Source organism: Manacus candei, unplaced genomic scaffold (genome assembly GCF_025592945.1).
Source record: "Manacus candei isolate 608988 ecotype Guabito, Panama unplaced genomic scaffold, ASM2559294v1 h1tg000042l, whole genome shotgun sequence".
NCBI lineage: Eukaryota > Metazoa > Chordata > Aves > Passeriformes > Pipridae > Manacus > Manacus candei.
The window spans coordinates 775,028-795,645 of NW_026138090.1; the positions used below are offsets into that span (position 1 = coordinate 775,028).

At 43.1% G+C, this 20,618-nt stretch overlaps 1 protein-coding gene across 2 annotated transcripts; it reads right to left on the bottom strand.

The window, feature by feature from the left end:
- Positions 1–4,493: 4,493 nt before the first annotated feature.
- Positions 4,494–19,820, bottom strand: LOC127474479 (interleukin-2 receptor subunit alpha-like). 2 transcript variants are annotated; one of them, XM_051795270.1, is made up of 7 exons: positions 19,716–19,820; positions 10,862–11,047; positions 10,525–10,647; positions 9,642–9,869; positions 7,653–7,700; positions 6,755–6,818; positions 4,494–5,461 (listed from the first exon to the last, which is right to left on the bottom strand). In XM_051795270.1, exons 1-6 carry the CDS (start codon positions 19,789–19,791, stop codon positions 6,775–6,777), a joined length of 705 nt encoding a protein of 234 aa, XP_051651230.1. In that variant the 5' UTR covers positions 19,792–19,820; the 3' UTR covers positions 4,494–5,461; positions 6,755–6,774. The 2 variants fall into 2 exon arrangements, with proteins under 2 accessions (XP_051651230.1, XP_051651229.1); XM_051795269.1 differs by lacking the exons at positions 4,494–5,461; positions 6,755–6,818; positions 7,653–7,700 and having other exon boundaries at positions 9,331–9,869.
- Between the last annotated feature and the right edge of the window lie 798 nt (positions 19,821–20,618).

The following is a 20,618-nucleotide window of genomic DNA, read 5'->3' on the forward strand; positions in this document are numbered from 1 at the left end:
TCAGCAGCAGTGCAGTACCTTGGGAATGCAGGTTCAGCTTCCTCCCAACCCTTCCATGGCCCAAGGGAGGAGGAGTCCTGACTGAGCTGCAGGCTGTGTAGATGGAGTGCAGCTACACACTGTCCTCCAGACCTAAAGGTTTCCATCCCTTCTCCCAGGTTGTATTTCCCCAGTGACTGCTATCACTTTGCCCTGCCAAAAGAGGTGGGAGATCCAGGTCCTACATGATTTGGATTTCCCCCAGATAAGCCATTTTAAGACAATAGAAAATATTGGAGAAAACCATCTGCCTTAAACAATCTCAGTCTCATTCAGACATGGTCCTCACTTTATGTATCTGAAATGATTGGATGTTTTAAAGAAAAACATCCTTTCTTTTTCATGTGAGGTAACATTTTTCCCCAGGCAAGACTCAAAGGCCAAAGTAAAGGAAACCATGTGATACAAATATGATAGATAAACCTGCAAGCTCAAGAAGGCTGAACCTGTGATTTCTGAAGTGGAAATAAACAGTTTGCACTGCCTCTGTCCCTCAGAGAGTAAATGCTAGGAGAAGTGACTTTTCTCTGTCCATTCCATGGTGGCTTATATGCAGGTGGAATTTGATGACTAAGGCTACCCACAAAGACTTGGTGTCTTTGCAAGTGTCTGGGTAAACTCTGGATCTTAGATATCTAAAAAGATTTGAAAGCAAGGAGGTTTATCTTGCTTTTTGAGCAACAAAAAGAGGTAAAAGAAAAAAAAATGAGGGGAAGGTTTTGCTGCTAAGTGTCTTCCAGTTTCAAACATGAGAAGTGTTAAAACTGCAGTTTTGGAGTATCAGACAGCTGGTGATTAACAGAGAGCACAGGTAAGGAAGGCAGAACATAGGCTGTTGATCACTTAGCTTAGGGGATATATAAGTCAGCTCTTGTGAATACAGATAGAGATATTCCATGTTGATACATCATCTCTTCTTTTTTTTTTCTTTTTTTTTTTTTTTAACAGTTGCAGAAAAGTTGTTTGAGCAGCTGTACCACTACGGGAAAGAGGAAAAAGGAAGATACAAGAGTCTCACTCCCTGGGGCTTCATTGACTCACAGAATTGTTTGGGTTGAAAGGGACCTGAAATATCATCCAGTTCCAACACCCTGGCCTGAGACAGGCATACCTTCCTCTAGACCAGGTTTCTCCAAGCCCCATCCAACCTGGCCTTGGACACTTCCAGGGATGGGGCATCCACATTTTCTCTGGGCAACCTGTGCCAGGGCCTCATCACCCTCATATCCAAGAATTGATCCCTCATACCTAATCTAACCCTGCCCTCTGTCAGTTTAAAACCATTTCCCTTTGTCCTGTGTAGTGGGTTGTCCCTGCCTGGATGCCAGGTACCCACTGCAGCTGCTCTATCACTTCCCTCTTCAACTGGACAGGAGGGAGAAAATATAACAAAGGACTCATGAGCTGAGGAAACGGCCAGAAGAGATCACTCACCGAATAGTGTCATGGGCAAAAAAGACTCAACTTGGGGATATTAATTGAATTTTTTACTAACAAAATCAGAGCAGGATAATGAGAAGTGAAATAAATCCTAAAAACACCTTCCCCCCAGGCCTCGCTACTTCATGGATTTTACCTCCTCCTCCTCCAGCAACAAAGGGAGATGGGGAGAGGGAGTTATGATCAGTTGTTCCTGCCTCTGCTCTGGGAGAGGAGTCCTTCCCCTGCTCCAGTGTGGGGTCCCTCCACGGGAGACAGTCTTCCATGAACTCCAAAACATGGGTCAATCCCACAGTCAACAGTTCTTCACAAACTGCTGCAACGTGGGTCTCTTTTCCATGGGGTGCAGTTCTTCAGGCACAAGGTGTTCCAGTGTGGGTCCACACAGGGCCACAAGTCCTACCAGGAAAACTTACTCCAGCATGGGCTCCTCTCTCCATGGGTCAGCAGGTCCCTGCCAAGACCCTGCTCCAGTGTGGGTTTCCCATGAGTTCACAGCCTCCTTCAGGCATTCACTTGCTCCAGCAGGGGCTCCTCCATGGGCTGCAGGTGGGTCTCTGCACCCCCATGGTCCTCCATGGGCTGCAGAGGCACAGCTGCCTCACCATGGGCTGCACCACGGGCTGCAGGGGAACCTCAGCTCCGGTGCCTGGAGCACCTCCTGCCCCTCCTTCTGCACTGACCTTGGTGTCTGCATTGTTGTTCCCATGTTCTCACTCTGGTCACAATTACATCTGCACAATAACTTTTGTTTTTCTCTCTTAAATACATTATCCCAGAGGTGTTACTGTCATTCCTGATTCTCTCAGCCTTGGCCAGTGGCGGGTCCATCCTGGAGCTGGCTGGCATAGACTCCACCAGACATAGGGGAAGCTTCCAGCAGCTTCTCACAGAAGCCACCCCTGTAGCCCCCACACTACCAAAACCTGGCTACACAAATCCAATATATCCTGTCATTCCATACACTTGTCAAAAGACCCTCTCCAACTCTCCTGGAGCCCCTGGAAGAGGCTTTAAGGTCTCCCTGGAGCCTTCTTTTCTCTAGGCTGAATACACCCAACTCTCTCAGCTTTTGTCCTGGCATATGGCTGCAAACAGAGATCCAAAACTGCCCATCCTTCAGCCCCATGAAGTGCAGTCAGTAACACAGATCACTCCAGCACACAGCTCCTACTCCTGTGGCACAGGAGGAGCACTCCTACATATTGCACATAAAAATTTCTCAGTGTCGATGGTGCCAGAATTTTCTTTATGAAACCATTATATAACAGATAAGACTCATAAAATAGAAATCTGTGAACTAGTCCGAGCACACACCTCTCTTTGCAAAGCACACATCAAACTTACAGGTACTTTCACGTCTATCATAAATTAAAAGCCCTCTTTTAAAACCAAGTTGTGTTTTTATGCTTTCAAGTCATGCAGAAGACAGCACTGTCAAATGGAGAGTTTCCTTCTGAATACCCACTGCCTGTGGGAATGGCTACTCCCCACACTTCCAACAACACTGACCTCTTTGGAGCTTCTCTCCTTTTATGCCATCCATGCCTGTAGACCTTCTCAAATGAAAAGGGATGCCTGAAGAGGAAAATGGCTTTCTTTACCCTTGCTTCCTCTACTTTTCTCTTCAAACCTTCCTTCTCATTCAGAGTGAAGGGCCATATCAGAGAATTACAGAACCACAGAATCAATTTGTTTAGAAAAGACCTCCAAGATGATCGAGTCCAGCCTTTGAACAATCACCACCTTGTCAATGAGAGCACAGCACTAAGTAACATGTCCAGTCATTTCTTGAATACTTCACCACCCTCCCTGGGCAACCTGTTTCAGTGTTTAATCATTCTTTCTGTGAAGAAATTCTTCCTGAGGTTCAATCTGAACCTCTGCTGGGGCAGCTTGAGACTGTGTCCTCTCATCCTGTCACTGGCTGACTAGGAGAATAGGCAAACACCCACCTGGATACAACCTCCTGTCAGGGAGCTGTAGAGAGCTATAAGATCTCCACTGAGCCTCCTTTTCTCCAGGTTGAACAGCCCCAGCTCCCACAGCAGCTCCTCACAGGACATACCCTCTCAGCACTTCACCAGCTTTGTTGCCCTTCCCTGGACTTGCCACAGCACCTCAATGTCCTTTTTGCAGTGAGGGGCCCAGAACTGGACACAGCACTCGAGGTGTGGCCTCACCAGTGCTGAGTACAGGGGGACAATCATTTCCCTACTCCTGGCCACACTGTCGCTGATACAAGCCAGGATACCATTGGCCTTCTTGGCCACCTGGGCACATCTGGGCTCATGTTCAGCTGCTGTTGACCAGCACCCCCAGGTCCTTTTCCACTGGGCCACTTTTCAGCCACTCTGTCCCCAGCCTGTAGTGCTGCACAGGGTTATTGTGGCCAAAGTGTTACACCCGCCCCTTGGTCTTGTTGAACCTCATCCAATTAGTCTTGGCCTGTCGATCCAGCTTGTCCAGATCCCTCTGCAGAGCCTTCCCACCCTCCAGCAGATCAACACTCCCACCCAACTTAGTGCAATCCGCGACCTGACTGAGCGTTTACTCGGTAAAAGACGTATTACAAATAAGTCCTATTCCAACAGGAATAAAAAAAAAGCCATGGGAAATATAAATATCAAGGCTATAGAGTGAGAATAAGTCAACAGGAATACAAACCAGTAAAAGAATGACATATACATTTTATCTTAAAATAAAAAACTGCACCAAGATCTCATGCCTTCTGAATTATAAACCATTTGGCTTTTGTCATATGACATGTGAGCATTTATAGTTAATCTGGTCAATCCGGGATCGTTCAAGTCAATGCAGAGAAACAGGTGTCAGTAGACCACAAATAATTTTATTTGTATATCTATATCTATATCTATATATCTGTGTGTGCATAGGTGTCTGTGTGTATACGTGGCCTAAATAAAGAAATATACACATACATATATTACATAATAATATATTTATTATTATAACATATATTACATATTTATTATTACACATATTTAGGCAATAGGGTGAGACAAACTGCTCTCTAAAGGGACTTGTTCCTTCCCCTTGCCTGCCTCAGACACAGACACTTGCAGTCAGCCAGATGAAACCCATCTTATCAGGCTGAGGTGGCTAAAAAAAAGGCAGAAGAACAATTCAGGCTTCACCAATTCCCAGTAATATAAGTACATGTCAAGTATTGTGTGTGTTTGAGCCTGTCCTCAAATGCCTTTGCTCTGGGTTCTCTTGCTCTCTGCAGCTACGAAAGGAGCTGTCAGATTAATCAGCTGCCACAATCTGCAGCATCCTTGTCTGAGCTGGAGCAATAATGTAGTAACTGTTGTGGAAGGGACTAGCCCAAAACAGTTGGGAAGAGGGGGGTGATGATGAATGCATGTGAACTATAAGTGAATCCAGTCACATTTTCAGCCTGTGTGCAGGGGGGTAAATGGGTTTAATTTCCGAGAGGAACAGTTTGAGAAGGAGAAAAGCGTGACTGCATTTGACCCACCTGAGTAGGGAAGGGAGTGGAGGGGACATCAGGTGTCTAGCAAAGCAGGCCTGTTTGTGGGGAAGGTGTTGTGTGGGCTGAAATGAGAGTGCCACCATCTAACACACTTGGTCAAGTGGCCCATATGTACTCCTGGTCACTTGGGAGGGGCTGCAGTTATATTACAATGCATCTGCTATATGCCAGGACAGGGAGAAGTGTTTTTGGGAAGCAGTTTCAGGTAGGGGTCTTTCCCCATCTGTCAGTGATGGGGTACACTCCTTCAACAAGTACTCTGTAGGTGGAAAGTCACTCTATCCCCACAAGAATTAAGCTGCAATATTTTCTACCTCCTTCACACACTGGATTTGAGTGTCCAGGTTTCCTCCTCTTTTGCCACTGGTGGTCTTGGAGTTGCTGCACCAACCTGTTTTCTTCTGTGACAAGTCATCAATTTCATGAGTTTGCATCTGAATACCCCAATTCCCTGAGAAGTCTTCCCTACAATGGGAAAAATACTTTACTACAGGAGGGAAGAAGTAGGTTTTCTATGGCTTCTTCTATATTTACTATGAGAAACCAAAGAGTACTTTTTGCAGAAGACACCACTTAGGATTTCAGGTGCTGTTTCATTTATTACTCAGTTACTATCTTGTCTGATATCAGCAATTTCATCACTTCTTCCACCACAGAGCCAGTAAAATGTAGATAATTCTTGAGACTTTTTCACTTACTATATTTTCAGAAATCATACAATGGCCCAAAATCCTACAATCTGCACCATGCTTGACCATCTTCACTAAAGCATACTTCAAAATATTGTCTACACTTTATATGGCTTCATCCTGTTGTGAACTGGCAAAAATCCACTGCTGATGTGGTTTCACAAGGTCCTCCCTTCCTTATTTTTAAGAAAAATCCTCATTCAGCTAAGAAGAAGAGCAACCAGTTATTAGTAAGGAACATGAAGAGAAATGGGGAGGAGGGTTAGCAAAGAGGGAGGAGAAGAGGAGAACTCTCAAATGTCAGATAGGGACATCTTGGTTTAATAAGGCTGAGGAGCCCGTGAACAGGAACAGCCTTGGTGCATCTCAGTGTAGTAACAGAAACAGCCAGGAGGCCAGACTAAAATAGGTCTGAAGCCCAAAGTGTCATGACACAACTCAGAAATCAGGGGGATGAGGGAAACAGAATCACGTGGTTGTGGTGGCAGATGCTCCCCAGACTTCCCACAGGTTAGTTAGCCAGGGAGAGAAAGACTGACTGTGCAAACTTATCTGAAACCAACATATTTGCATAATTAGCCCTAATTCCCCCATGGGGTTAATTTTCTGCCCATTGTTTGAACTGTTATTCTCACTTCCACACTAGATGGGACAAAGTATGCTTTTTAGAATCATAGAATCACTGATTTGGGGTGGAAGGGACCTTTAAAGGTAATCTAGTTCCAACCCCCCCTGCCTTGGGCAGGGATATCTTTCCACTAGACCAGGCTGCTCAGAGCCCCATCCAGCCTGGCCTTGAACACTTCCAGGAATGAGGAACCCACAACCTCTCTGGGCAGCCCATTCAAAAGTTTTTTGATTTCAAAAGCTCTGCTTCCTCCTTTCCTTGTGCCAGTGCTTGATAGCTGAACCAGACAACCCAAAACCCAGGGTCACTTATTTAATACCAAAGAAGGTATTCAGAAATTTAAACAGTGCAATAGGGAGGTGGCTGATCTGTCAATAGCTCTTCCACTGCTGGGGATTTTTTTGTTTAGATTTCACATTTCCCTCGTTCCATCCCACTTACCGTGTTGTCTGCTTGGCGAGTCACACAAAGACAGCAAGAATGACAAGCAGGACAAAACAGATAGCTGTTAGAACAGAAAATCAATATGGTTAGCATCTGGTGTTATCTTAATAATTGCAGAATTTTTCCACGTTGCCCCATTGCTTTGCTCCCTGGGGCAAACAGGACCTAGCCAGAGGTGACTTGGGCAACTAGAGATTGACCACAGCCAAATGGCCAGGGACTACTCATGTTGTGGTCTCTGGAGTAATTTGCAATATCCTTCCTTCCTTTATGTCACACCACTATTCCTCCTCATTATAATGTGCCCCACAGTCATGGGCAGACTCCAGCTGGAATCAAGAGCCCTTGTGCAAAGTCTTGAGCACAGGCACAGTAAGAGACAATTTCTATTTCAGAGGCTAATGGCTGAATGGAAGATGGGGAAGGGGGAGAAGAAAATCTCTGTAGACTGATCTAAATGCATCAGTTTAGCTGTGAGGAAATGTTTTGTTTGACCATCTTTTTTTTATTCCTCTGAAAATGTGAAAGGAACACATCATTGAAATATTTACTTTTTTTTTCCTGCTTTTTTCCAGTTGAAGTGATTCACTGAATTCACAGAAAGTCTCAGAGAAGAATCTGAAAATGGCTTCATTTAAAAACTAGACTTTTGGTTGATCTGTTTTCTTTTACATCCCTTATGAACCTAAGAAATCTTCTTTATAAAAAGCTTAAGTGCTTAAATAATCTGTTTATGCTGTCTCTAATAACTTGCCCAATACATGGACGTAGGTTTGTCTTGAAGTATATTTACTAGCTTTTCTAACAGAAATAGAGCTGTTTGGTAGAACAGGAAATTGAAAGGCAGAAGAACTGCTCTGGGTGATTGAGTGAAGTCTTTAACAAAATGACATACCTGTCACTGACAGTGTCACTGAGGAGGAAAGGGATGGATGAGTCAAACCTATGAAGAGAGAGTAGTTCTTGATTTTTGTGTCAATTTTCTCTTCTGACAAACAGCATCAGAGCAGTGATGAGGACACAGTCAGGCAAAGAACCAGCTTGCTCCAGCATCAAAGCAGTGGTGAGGGTAGAGTCTGATGGTTCCCCCTCTGCACAGAAGAATTGATAATTGCCATGTTTGTTTCTCAGCCATCAGTAGATGTTTCCAGCCTGGATATCAACATATGTGTTGATATGATATCTGTTAATGGTGGGCATGAAGTGAACTGGAATGGGATCCATCTAAGATCTCTATTTCATATGAGTTTGAGAAGGATGACTTTCAGAGTGCCAAGCTAGGATTTGCAAACATGGTTTCAAACAGGACATGTTTGTGCCCAGAAATATAAGCCAGAACTTCCCTGGTGCAAAAAATTCATTGGATTTCTCTCTTATCCCTGAAAGGAATCTCTGAACTTGTGCCAGTGTGAGATATGGAGGTTTTTAACAAGAGGTTCTGTAAGAGTGGTCTGTTGATAAATCTCTTTGTGCTGAGCGCTGGGGGAAGAACTGAGAAAGGGGAGGATATTTCTTATCAAGCTTCACTTAAGATATCACATCATAACAAATAGAAAGGCAACACTTTAGGGGAATAAATGTTTGGTGCTCTCATTACAAGGACCTGACCTTGCTTAGGTTTGAGTGCATTTTGCAGGATACTGGAATTATTGTTCTGCTGAATTAAAAGCTGAGGGCCTATTTCATTTTCCAGTTTCATGTTTTTCATTCATAATCCTAATTTTAAAATTTTGAAGTATTTGTAATTTTAAAATACTTATAATTTCTGACCATTCAATAGGCTGTATCATTTTCTAGGACTGGTATATTGGTGGATTAGCAACATACAGCAAGAAGTGCTTTCACCCTGATAGTACCAAGTGAAATTTTCAATGGAAAAAATATTACTGTTGTGATGGAAGAGGAAAGACCAGACAACACATTGTTACTGATGTACCTGGAACACTCTGAACTGGGCACCACATGGAAACAGAGGGATCTATGAAATAGGGGAGAAAGTCCTGGGTTAATGCTGAAAGAGAGTGTCAGGTGAATCAGACCATTCATTCTTACAATCAGAGTAGCAACGAGAGCCAACAATGGCCAAGTGTCACCTGAGAGGTCACTCTGCAAACAAAAGGACCTGCCCAAACCATCCTGCTCTGCCACATGGTCTGGTGTGGTCACAAGGGCTGGAATTCCTCTCACCTACTGTTCTGGGTGGCCTCTGAGATAGTCCTCCAGGCTGAGCTATAGTCACTGGGGAGAAACAAGCCTTTGCAAGGGGTAATTCATCTAAAATGGATGTGAAATAGGGCAGCCAACAGAGTGCCACCAACACCTGTCCTCTCTGTTGGTTATAAAGGCAATCCAACTCAGATGTGGGCAGCTATGCAGTAGACATCTACAGTTCTGCAAGATTATTTTCCTCTTAAAGCTCAAAGTACTGGTGAAACCTGTTTTTTTTTTCTCTCCAGTCTGTTGGTAGGAAAAGTCCTCTCATGTTGTCCTTGCATTGGCTCCCACCTCATTAAAATTCATTTCACTTCACTGACCCAGAGGAGGGTAATAGAAGCCTGTGGACTGTAGAGGGTGTGCACAGCAGGGTCTGTCCACCTTCAGTAGCTCTGCTTGATGCCCAGAGAGAGCCCCAAACCCTCAGTGCAGTCACAGATGCAATTTTGCAGTTACTATGAAAGACAAAGTAGGATGCAGCTCTGTCCTCCCCAGAGGTGTCATCTCCAGCAGTCAGAAATGACATCACGTCAGAGCTCTGAGTTACCCGATCCCTCCATCCCGAACCCCCCAGCAGGTTGTTCCCTAGGATTGATATGCTGAGTTGGGTGGTCTGGACCCTGCATGAACAGGTCATGACAGTGGTGTGGTGCAATAAAAACCATCTCACCTGGCTCAATAGTCTGTGGTGACCTCTCGTTGCTGTCGTTGGTGCATCTCACGTCGAGGGGGGTCCAGGTGATGTTGCCGTTCATGTTCTTGCACGTGCTGGTGCCAGAGGTGGGGGGTCGCTTTTCATAACCACTCTGGCATTTGAAATGCAGCACTTGTCCCATGTAATAGGGTTTCTTCACTCTTATGGAGGCATGTGGAACCGTCTTGGGGGGACCACAAAAATCTGTGGGATCAGAAGGCAGCACACGGCTAAAGCGGATAGATTTTACACGCTGCTTTTGCTCTTGAGAATTACGATTTGCATTCTTACAAAGTACAGACAAGCAGGATATACCAAGCCTTCCTAATTCTTGGTTAGGATGTAAAATACTTATTTGCTTACATCATATCACTTACTTGGCCAAGATATTAAGGCAATTGGTTTTTTCCCTCTGTCTGCAAAGTAGTTAAATATTACTCATCATTCTTACACTGCTTCCATGGAAATCAGTGTGAGAAGTGTTACATTATTGAATGGGCTCTTATTCACAATTTTGGGCAAACTCTGAAAAGTCTTCTTGCTTCTGGGGTGCAAGGATCCTTGTTTTAATTTCTGGCTTCTGTGTAAATTCTAACTCCATTGTGGGAGCTGTTGGCAACAAAATTTTCTCACCTGTGCTAGAAGTTACACTTGCTGAATTACAGTAGGATGAATACCAGAGCAAAGCCAGAGCACTCAAACTTTGAGGGGTGGGATACAACTGTTTAAAGTTCTAACTTGCAAAGATAAGTGCAGAAGATCATTTGTTAGAGCGGTGCCCAGCTCTGTCTTATATTAACTAACTCATTGGAAAAACACCTCTACAAGGTCTTACAGTAATGGGTGGGCTCCTACTTACCTTTCTGATCAAACTCTGAAAAGTTTTCTTGCTTCTGGGGTGCAGGGCTTTGTGCTTTACTCTCTGGCTTCTGTTTAAAATGTAACTCGGCTGTGGGACCCGTTGACAGCAAAGTGTTCTTATCTGAGGAGAAGTTACATTTGCTGAATTACAGCAGGACAAAGAGAAGAACAAAGCCAGAGCACCCAGACTTTCAGAGGTGGGATGGAACTGCTTCAAGTTCTAACTTGCAAAGGTAAGCACAAAAGATCATTTGTTAATGCCCAGCTGTGTTTTGTACCAACTAATGCATTGGAAAAACACCTCCACGTATAGAAAAAGGACAACACTCACTTACCAATGCATTCAAATCCACTGTAGTCCCAAAAGGCACCCTGCTGTCCACTGTTACACTGAATTCCTGGGTGATGGCCACTTTTTCTGTCATAGCCACTGTCACAGACATAGTACATCTTGGTCCCTGGCACATACATTTCAGCAGTAATATCAGCAAATTCAATCCTTGGAGGATCTGGGCAACCTTCTGCAAATAGAAAGCCCAAGAATCAGGACAGCCTGTCATTCTACTTTATCCAGCTCACATCTTTCTGTCTTCTGAATACCAGACATGTCCAGCAGATGGGCAACACGAAACACTACCAACATTTTCTTGATGAAGCTGTACACAATCATATTGGAGAGCAGTTAGTGGGACCAGAGTGTGCAGCCCTGAGCCTATGGAGTGAGGCACAATGAACCAAACTAAGGCATTAAAAGTTGCAATCATCTATAAGCAAATCCTGGGAATGGGTGTAGACTCACAGTTCTGTCTGAGTACACCAAAGTGCAGCTTACTGTGAAATAAGTTTGCAAATGTAACGTGTCCCAAAACAAGGACGTGAAATGTTGTGTCATCAGCAAATCACATCTAAATATACTTCTCAGTTGGACTGAATTAAGTTAGATTATTTCAGTGCACTTGAAAAGCCCGTTGAATCTGAGTTGGAGACCCAGAAGTTGATAAAGGCAGTACTTAATGATTATTTAAGGACTAAAGGCTGAGAAATTATAAGATAAGATAGGCTGGTTGCAATAGGGTTGGCACTCTGCATCTTTGGGTGCATGATCTGTGGCCCTTTATGCTTATGCATTATAGTAACAGCTATTATGAGTAAAATTTCTTAGTCATCTTGTCCTCACATTTTCTGCAGCCGTAATTAATGCAGCCTTAGCAACCGCTGAGAATGACTGTGAAAGGTTCCTGAATCCCTGATAGCTGTTCATCATCTGGTGTCTGCCCTTGACTCCCAAAGTGCCTTCTCCTTGAAAGACCAACAGCAACTGAACCTGCAACTCCCAGCCCCAGCCCTGCAATGCCCTTTTCTTTCATTTCCTCGCTTTGATCTTTTCTGCCCTTTTTACTTTTCATCATCTTACTACTTTAGTAAAAGTCACAAAGTTTGAAGAAGGCATCAGTGAAAAACACGTGAGCAGCTTAAAAACTAATCTGCATAAGGGATGTTTTAATCCCCTTGTATCTTCGTGCTATCAAAGGATTCGCTTTGTAAACTACATCAGACTGTGGCTTTGAGAGAAGCAACTGCACGCGAAATAGTTAACCACATGGTTTACCACAGACTGTCAGGGTGATTAAAATTAAAGAGTTATCAGATTAGCACCAAGTTGAGATCATGTACTCTCACTTTCCCTGAAAGCTAAAAGCATGTTTCCCTCAAGACTTCAAAAGCCTCTTTGAAGCAGACTGCAGATGTGAATCTCAGCATGAGGCACTCAAACCTACAACTCATTAGTCTCTTCTTAAGAAAACCCACAACATTTAACCTACTCATCACAAAGGGCAAACACTGTTTTAGTTGATGATCAAATGAAGTTGGGTTCTTCTGAACTTGCACACATCAGACAAGGGTTGTGCAGAAATGGTGCACATGGGAGACGGCGAGCAAAGCCCACCAGGCTGGATCAGCTCACCCACATTGCAACCTTCCTAGGATCCAGCCTTTTAATGCCATCCACATCTCTCAAAAAAACCTCTTCTCACACCTAAATAGCTGCAGCATCTACTTCTTTGGCCTTTACCATATTCCTGTCTCTGATTCAGAAAGAATTTTGATAGATTAATTTCCTAGATCTCATTGTGACCTTCTTCTTGCCTCCCTTTGAGTTCTATCTGCTTCACTCTCACGTCAAATATTTTGCTTTCACTTTCAAGAACCTTCTCCTTAGCAACCATCATAACCTTTCAAAACGTTGGGTTCTCTTCACATGCTATTGCTCCTCACCAATGTCTTTGATATCAAAGTCACCAGCTTTTGGGGTTTTTGTTGTACCAGTCTTCACACTGGGAGGAGCTGTGCATGAATAATATGGATATTGCAAGATACCCATTGCCATTATTGCTCTTCACTGTCCCAAAGGATCTTACATATCTTCAGAGGTGCCTGTCTTTAAGTGGTCTTCTACTCATCTTTTGAGAACAGGTAGGCACTCAACATGCAACCCATACAACCTCCTGTCAGGTTGAAGTGATAAGGTCCACCCTGAGCCTCCTTTTCTTCAGGCTGAGCCCCCCCCCAGCTCCCTCAGACACTTCTCATCAGACTTGTGCTCCAGACCCTTCCCCAGCTCCATTGCCCTTCTCTGGACATGCTCCAGCCCATCAGTGTCTTTCTTGTATTTCATGCCATGGGACCTCCTGGTACAATATGGGAAGATTGTGCAGAGAGGAAGCAGACCTGGTGAAGTCTTGGATCATATTCCCTACACAGGATGATCTCTGGAGTGAAGCATGCCTAAAACTTCATTCCATCCTTGTGCCCAAGGAAACTGCGTGGTTTGCTCCTAAAAAAATCACCATCCTTGCTGTGTGGGTGGTAAAAGAGCCAAGGAATGGGAAGAAGGCAGGGAACTAGGGATTGGCAGTATAGATTTACTCCTTCACTAGAATTCTGATTTTTAGAGGAAATTAACTTTGCTCTTTTTTTTTTGCTGTTTTGCACCTGGTTGGGAATTAGTCTGTCCATTTGTTTGAGTTGGTGTGATACAAAGATACTCATCTTACAAAAAGCCAGCAAACCTGGGCAGAACCTGCCTCGCAGCCTGTGGTGGCTCAGTTTTGCACAGCCCAGCTTTCACTGGGTTCTGCATCCAACAGAGCTGCTCCAGGGCTGGACTCCTGCTAGTATTGGTTTAAAATACTACCCCCCACATAGCCTTCATAGCTCTTGAGGTTCTGTTTGCTTCCTCATTTTCCCTGCCCACGCATTCTAATTTTTCATCCCCATGATGAGGTGTTCAGTGTCACTAATTTTTTCTCTTTCAATCCCAATGCCCACTGTTCTCCCTTTCCTTAATTCACAAGATTCATCATCTCTCTACCTACCATTCTCATCTCCCACGCTCCAAAAGTACCCTGGGAATGCATTTCTCTGAACTTAGAGGTACTGAATGGACCAGAGAGGTTGATGTAATTGTGTTCATGGGATTTACCCCTTCTATCAGCTGCAGAATTGTGAAAACACATAGCTCTCCTGAGGCAGAGGGGAATTACTGTTTCTCCCCATATTAGTGGATTTTTAGTGCCTACAGCAATTCTGGAAATTCTGGAGAAGGTTTCAATTATAATCATGAAGTAGATGGAGGCAAACCCTTGGAATTAGAAGGAGAAGTCAGACAATAGTGAATTCAGACAATAGACATCCATGAAACATAAAAAGTATTTTTGCCTCTCCTGGGGGTCAGAGAAGTTGATAAGTTTTTTGAGACCTGCAAGCCTTGTCATCTGAGCCAAAACATAGGTGGGATTCCTGCTATCCCTGCTTAAGCTAAGAAGCCTGATGCTATTTGAGGTGTTTCAGAGCCCCTTGACATCCACATCAGTTGTCTGGTATCACACAGGACTTAGTGGAGGGAAAGAAACCCAGTAGCTACATCAGCATTAGTTCTTTCAGCACTTTCATTTCTTCCCTGGGGATTCCCATTCACGTATGTTACGGACCCAACCACAAAACTGCTCTTAGTATTAGGATTTATGAAGCTCTCCTACCTACTTTTTTCATGTCTTAGTTGGCAGAGCAGTGATAGATGAGGCATCAGAACAACACCTTTTGTCCGTGAGAAGTGAAGAGGGAAAATTTTGTAACAGGTATTTTTAGCATTAGGTAAAACACAGACAGTGAGTCACACCACGATAACCTGAACTCAGAATTTCCTCTGTCACGTGGCTGTGTGTCACCAGCACTGACATTATTCTGACGTGAAATAAAAATGTCAAGGTGCAGAAGTAGGATGATTTTCCCCTAAATACAAAGGCAGTAAGACAGGATCAGTAGGAAACTGGATGTTCTGAAGATTTGGTCAGAAGCAGTGGAAGAAACCAGGCACTTCACACACCTGCCCAGTTCAGAGAGGAAAAGCACCTCTCCCCAGAGAGAGCAAGAAATCAAACGAGGCCAAAATGAAGATATTTCCCCAGATGTGTCTGTAGAGGCAGAGCAGCCCTGAGGATCCATGTGCTGTGTGAAACTGTGTGCTCTCTAAATGGCCTCTTGAAGATGAAACTGGTGTGAGTGAAGAGAAGGAATCGATACTGACAACTGGACAGAAATGGTAATGAAATTTTTCTAACTTCAAAACTTACTCCCCAAGGGTCTGTTAACAAGCAAGCCTCAGCTCTGCAGGATTGTTTCCCCTCCTATTAATGTCATTTACTGTTTATGTGGATTTGTAAGCTGGGAATAGATGCCAGCTGTGGGGCTAGAGTGCAGACCTCAAGTTTATGGTAATTTGTCTGTGGGATTTTAATTAGCTATACCTTAGATTACACAGATGTTATCTTATAAAATCATTTGACCAGGCACAAGTTTTAATGCAAAGATTGAGGGAGGAGAGATCAGCCTTATGGGGCAGGAGATGGGTTTGAATATTCCCAGCAGTGGAGAGGAGGCACGTCCTATCTTAAGGACTAGGCAGTTCAGTGCCTGATGAGTTTGCTGTACAAATTTCTCTGTTGGAAAGGCAGTATAAAATAAACTGGAATATAAGCCAGCAGGAGCTGTCCATTAACTTCTTGTAGGACCACAGAAAACTAGGTTTGGGAGAAATGCACTTTTGTTATCTCCTGGCTTCATCATGCTGACCAGCTGTTTGCCTCTCACCCAGGCAGTGGAATCTAATGCAAAAAACAATTCCATATACACCAAGGCCAGAGTTGGTTGGACAGTGGATTAGGCTTTCTCATGCTAAGCATAATTTAGCCTCAGGAATCTGCCTTCTTAGCACCTTCTGTAAGAAGTGGAGCTGGGTAGACCTCTCTAGAAGACAGCAGACACCTAATTTAACTTCTCTAAAGCAAAGCTTAAAGGTACTTCTCTGTTTTTATCACCTACAGTGGTGGAAGGATGCTCTTACATGCTCACATTGATAATTAGGGTGGTTTACCTAATGCATTGATGAATCTCACTCCTGCCCTATCAGGGAGGCCAAGCTGTGGACTTGGACTGAAAATGTGGAATTTAAAGAGCATTAGGAAAGAGGGAGAGTGCTTCCTAAAGCAGGGAGAGGGAGAAAAAGTAGCCTGAGCACGGAGTGCTGCATAGAAAATGTACTAAGCGAAGAATGGGGAACATTTGTGTTTGTTTCTGGATGTTTATAACATCCTTGGCTCTGTGGTGAAGCCACAGAGATCAAACTCTTTAAAGGGAACCACGGCACATGGTTTGGTAGCAGAACACAGAGTCAGGTTTTGAGAATATCATACATGAAAGCCTTGTTTTGGTGTGCAACATTTGGGGTTTGAATAGATTTGGCTACATTTTCGCTTAAATCTGCTGCCTCAGTAAAACCCATGCCTTTATTGTCTTCATCTAAAAGGAAAAACAAATTACTGAGAAAGAAAATTGGCTTTTTAAGCAGCAGCAGAGATTCAGATTCTTTTCTTTGCCTGGAACTTTCTCAGTCTTGCCTTTTGTAGGACTGAAAGGACAGCAGAGAACATCCTCTCTGAAAATAATTGAATGGTCTGACAAGTGTGTGTCCCTGTCTTGGGGACACACAAGTGAAAAAACGGTCTGGTGGAGCTCTTTTGATTTCACCTCATTTGGCTTTTGGACTTGGCATTGTTATGGAGCTTTTCACTGAAGCTCTGAAGATGGAAATTTTCTGTACATGCAGATGATTTTTCTGGCCTTGCATGAAATACTTTCCCACATAACAAGGACTGTATATTCTTTATCTGAGGGCTTTACAAATCAAGAACATAAAGAAAAATCAGCAGACGACAGAGTGCTGCTACCCTGGCAGGGCTGAAGAACAGGGAGTCAAGTGAGGAAAGCCATGGAAGGATTTTGGAATTCTGAGTTTTGGAGAAGCATGGAGGAGATGGAGCAGAGACTCAGTAATCCATCCAGGCTGTTCCAAGATTCAGGACCAGGGTCAGGGAATGCAAAATATCGGTAGAAAATATCCAAAAGCTGGGCTTTTAATGCAACAGGGAAAACAGGAGAAACAAAGCTGTACATTGAGAAAGAAAGCAGGGAGAAAAAAATTGCAACACTCTGAAGGCAATAGCAAGCAAAGTCAAAAGCAGTGGCTTTCTAGAAGTAGATAAAGAGTGGATTTTTTTCTGCAATAAAAGGAAGGGACATAACATCTCATCTCTGATGAGGTGGGAAGATAATTTCTCCAGATGAAGGAAGAAGTGGATACTGCAGGATCTCTCTCTGTAATACCTGCTTGTCCACAGTTGCATCACAATATTTAACAATTTTTTTTAACCTTTGTTTTTTATTGAGGCTGTATATTGGGCATTTTGCTGCTGAGGGCCGCTGTGGCTGAAAGGTTTATAAAGGTTTTTTCTCTGGTTGACCTTACAAAAAAACACTTGTACATGTTTGACAACTTTAATGTATTCTGCATTGCATTTCAAATCCATGGGAGCCAGCACTAATATGCAAGTATAATGGGAAAGAAATTCCTCTCATTTAAATGACAGAGATCTGGTACCCATCTTGTGTGAATGAAATTCACTTGAATGAAATTCTTTCTTTTGTGAGTTTTAATCCTTTCCAGGTTTAACTTGCAAATCTATTCAGTGTATTCCTGTGAGATGAACAGCAAGATGGAAAGGTTGTAGGAGCACAGACCAGCTTTTACCTTGTGTTTGACCCTCGCTTCAAGCCTAATCCATGCCTGCAGCTTCTAGGTATTGCTGCTGTGCAGAGTAAAGGAGATAAATGTGATGATCTTCACAAGAAAGTTGGCATTTCTCTTCTCTTTAACACTAAGGAATAGTTTAATTTTTATTAAATGAATGATCATCCCACACCTTAGTTTTCCTACTTTTTTGTCAGAGAACTTTGCCTTCTCAAAGCACTTTGAGATCTATTGGTGAAACTGTTCTGTAAAAAAAGGGTTTTTTATATTCTTTTTCCTCTAATTATGCTTATTCCTGGTAGTGGAATTTGCCAAACAATGTTTAGGGCAGGGTTTATTTACAAACTTGAACATGCAATGCTGGGATGAGCTGAAAAGACAGAGGCAAAATAACAAGAAAAGCACTATATGTGCTGAGACATGGTTGATTTTTGACCAGTTTGACCCAGCCTATTCCTTTTACTTTGCTTATATCTGTTCCCAGGTCTCCTTGTTGATCCTCCTAAGGAATTAAAAACAACAGGTCTTACAGTCACAATACCTCAGGTGTCTCTACAATTAAAAACCCTTAATTGGTTAAAGGTGGTATTTCTAACTTAGCATATTATTTGCAGGGAGATACCTATATAAATACACATATATATATATTCTGTAATTACAAATATATATATAAATATTATGTTTAAACATTGAGAGAGACATTGAAAATAAACACAGGAAGCTGAGGAAAGAAGAGCTTAGTAATACAGTGAAGAATGCAATGCTCTGCATTTATTCATTCACCAACGAATTAAATCACATCAAACAGCATAAAATGCAACTGCTCTAACACCCTTCTATTTTTTTTATTTTTTTTTTTTTCAAAAAAACCAGAAAGATTTCTGATAAACGAGACTTGCCAGCAGGAAATTTCACAACATGTTCCAGGCACAGTAATACAGAAAATGTGATCTGGGGAACCTGACTCATCCCAGAACTGATCCTACTGACACATCTCTGGCTGAGCGTCTCGCAGTGATGCTCCTGCACTCCCTGAAACACTTGCTGTGGGCACTGGCACTTCATTTGCCAGGGAAAATGCCCCATGAAGGAGAAAGTACAGCATTTACTGGCAAAACACTTCAATGACAAAAAACCAAAATCACCTGGTGGTTAAATGTTTGTGAAGGTCCTTCCTGCATTAATGAGTTTAGTCATTAGTAACACACTCTTCCCTTGGGATGGCAAGCCCATAGTAAAATTCCCAGCCCTGCTAAAGATGATCCATCAGCAGTTACAGCACCAGCATATCTGAGAACCTGCCTTAGGCTGTATGTGCTCATACCTGTCAACCTGGACACCATCATCACAGAATCACAGAATATGCAGGAAATATCACTTTTATGGAGCACTGAGAATGGAAGACTTTTCTTTCCCCCTTTGAACAAAATTCAAATACACTAATATATATCACCAGACTGTTTCTCAATGTACACACCTGTCACAATAAACAAGCCAAATATAAGCAGTATCACCATTTATAAAAGTGTAAAATTAAGCTGAATGAATTAGCTGCCTCCATTCACAGTTTATAGGTGCTACTGGTTGGGAGACATGGCTGAAAAATATTTCATATCTGTAGTACCTGTAGCAAATTTGGATGGTGCCCTTTAACTAATAGCATTGCCATCAATTTTACCTACAGAGGTACTGACATTTCAGTGTCTATTTTTATATTTGCTGAATTTACAAGCAAAATGGAAAAAGCAAATTCAAAGAGCTACCCAAGGCTGCTTTGATCTGCCCACTGTTCCAATGATGAGTTGGAGGATACATACATTACTCAGATGAAAAATATCCTGTAAAGCTCTGGATTTTCTGCAGCTAATGGTTTGTGGCCACAAAACCCATTTCTCTCATTTCCTTAGAATAATAAATTCCTTAAGGTCTAAACATCTTTCCTCAGCTGAAAGAGGTCGGGATGTTGCAAACATCCTCCAACACCCCCACAAAGAAACCCAAATCACATTTTCCCTCCCCAAGAGGCAAAAATAGTCTTTTACCTCGCTTGTTCCCCTTGATGAATCCAAACAAGAGCCACATCAAAAGGCACTTGAGCTCCATGGGGCTTGTCCACATCTCTTCCCTGCACCGCCGAGGACGGTGAAGTTCCTCAGAAGCGATGAGCTGCTGCCAACCAAGCCAAGGAGCCAGTCACTGCATGGTTAGAGCAGTGGGGAGCATCACCCCATGTGTGCAGGGAGGACTTTGGTCAGAAAATAGTTGTTTTGCTGTCTGGCTCCACGGGAGAGAATAAAGGCTGCTTTCTGTTCAGGTATTAGTAGCTTTTATCCAGGAAATCAAGCTTCATGCTCGGCGTGGCGGAGCGTGCCATCGCGAGTAGGAAGTGGTTTGACACATCAGAGCTGCTGACTCCAGAGCTGTTTCACTACAGCTGAGGTCAGTAGAAAGGGGTAAGATTTTGGTAGGTTTGTGCAGGCACTCAACTCCAAATCTGTGGCTGGATGGATATTGGAGAGGGACCATCGCTGTGGAATAGTTGTCTGATAGGTGTACGATGATAGACCTCAGGCACCACCTGTGGGCTCTATCTACAAAGGAATGGTTCCATGGGCTATATTTTTGGGTTTTTTGGAGGTCTTCTGCTTATGATGATAAAGCCACATTGTGTTTATTTTTGCTGTAAGCATGTTTACAGTTTCTCTGAATCACAACTGAGGTTCTGAAGGATGGATAGTTTGATCAAACAAACAAAAAATCCCATGAGGTAGGGAAAGGTTTTGCCTTGTTCCTAAATTATCTGCATGTGAAATGCTTCAGTGAAATTCTTCCAAATGTCAGTGAAAAACTGGAAATGATCAAGGAAGTATCAGACTTTATGCAGGTTCTTTTTAGCCACTTCCACAGAAATTATTTCTTGTTAGTATCTAGAGAAGTAATTGGGA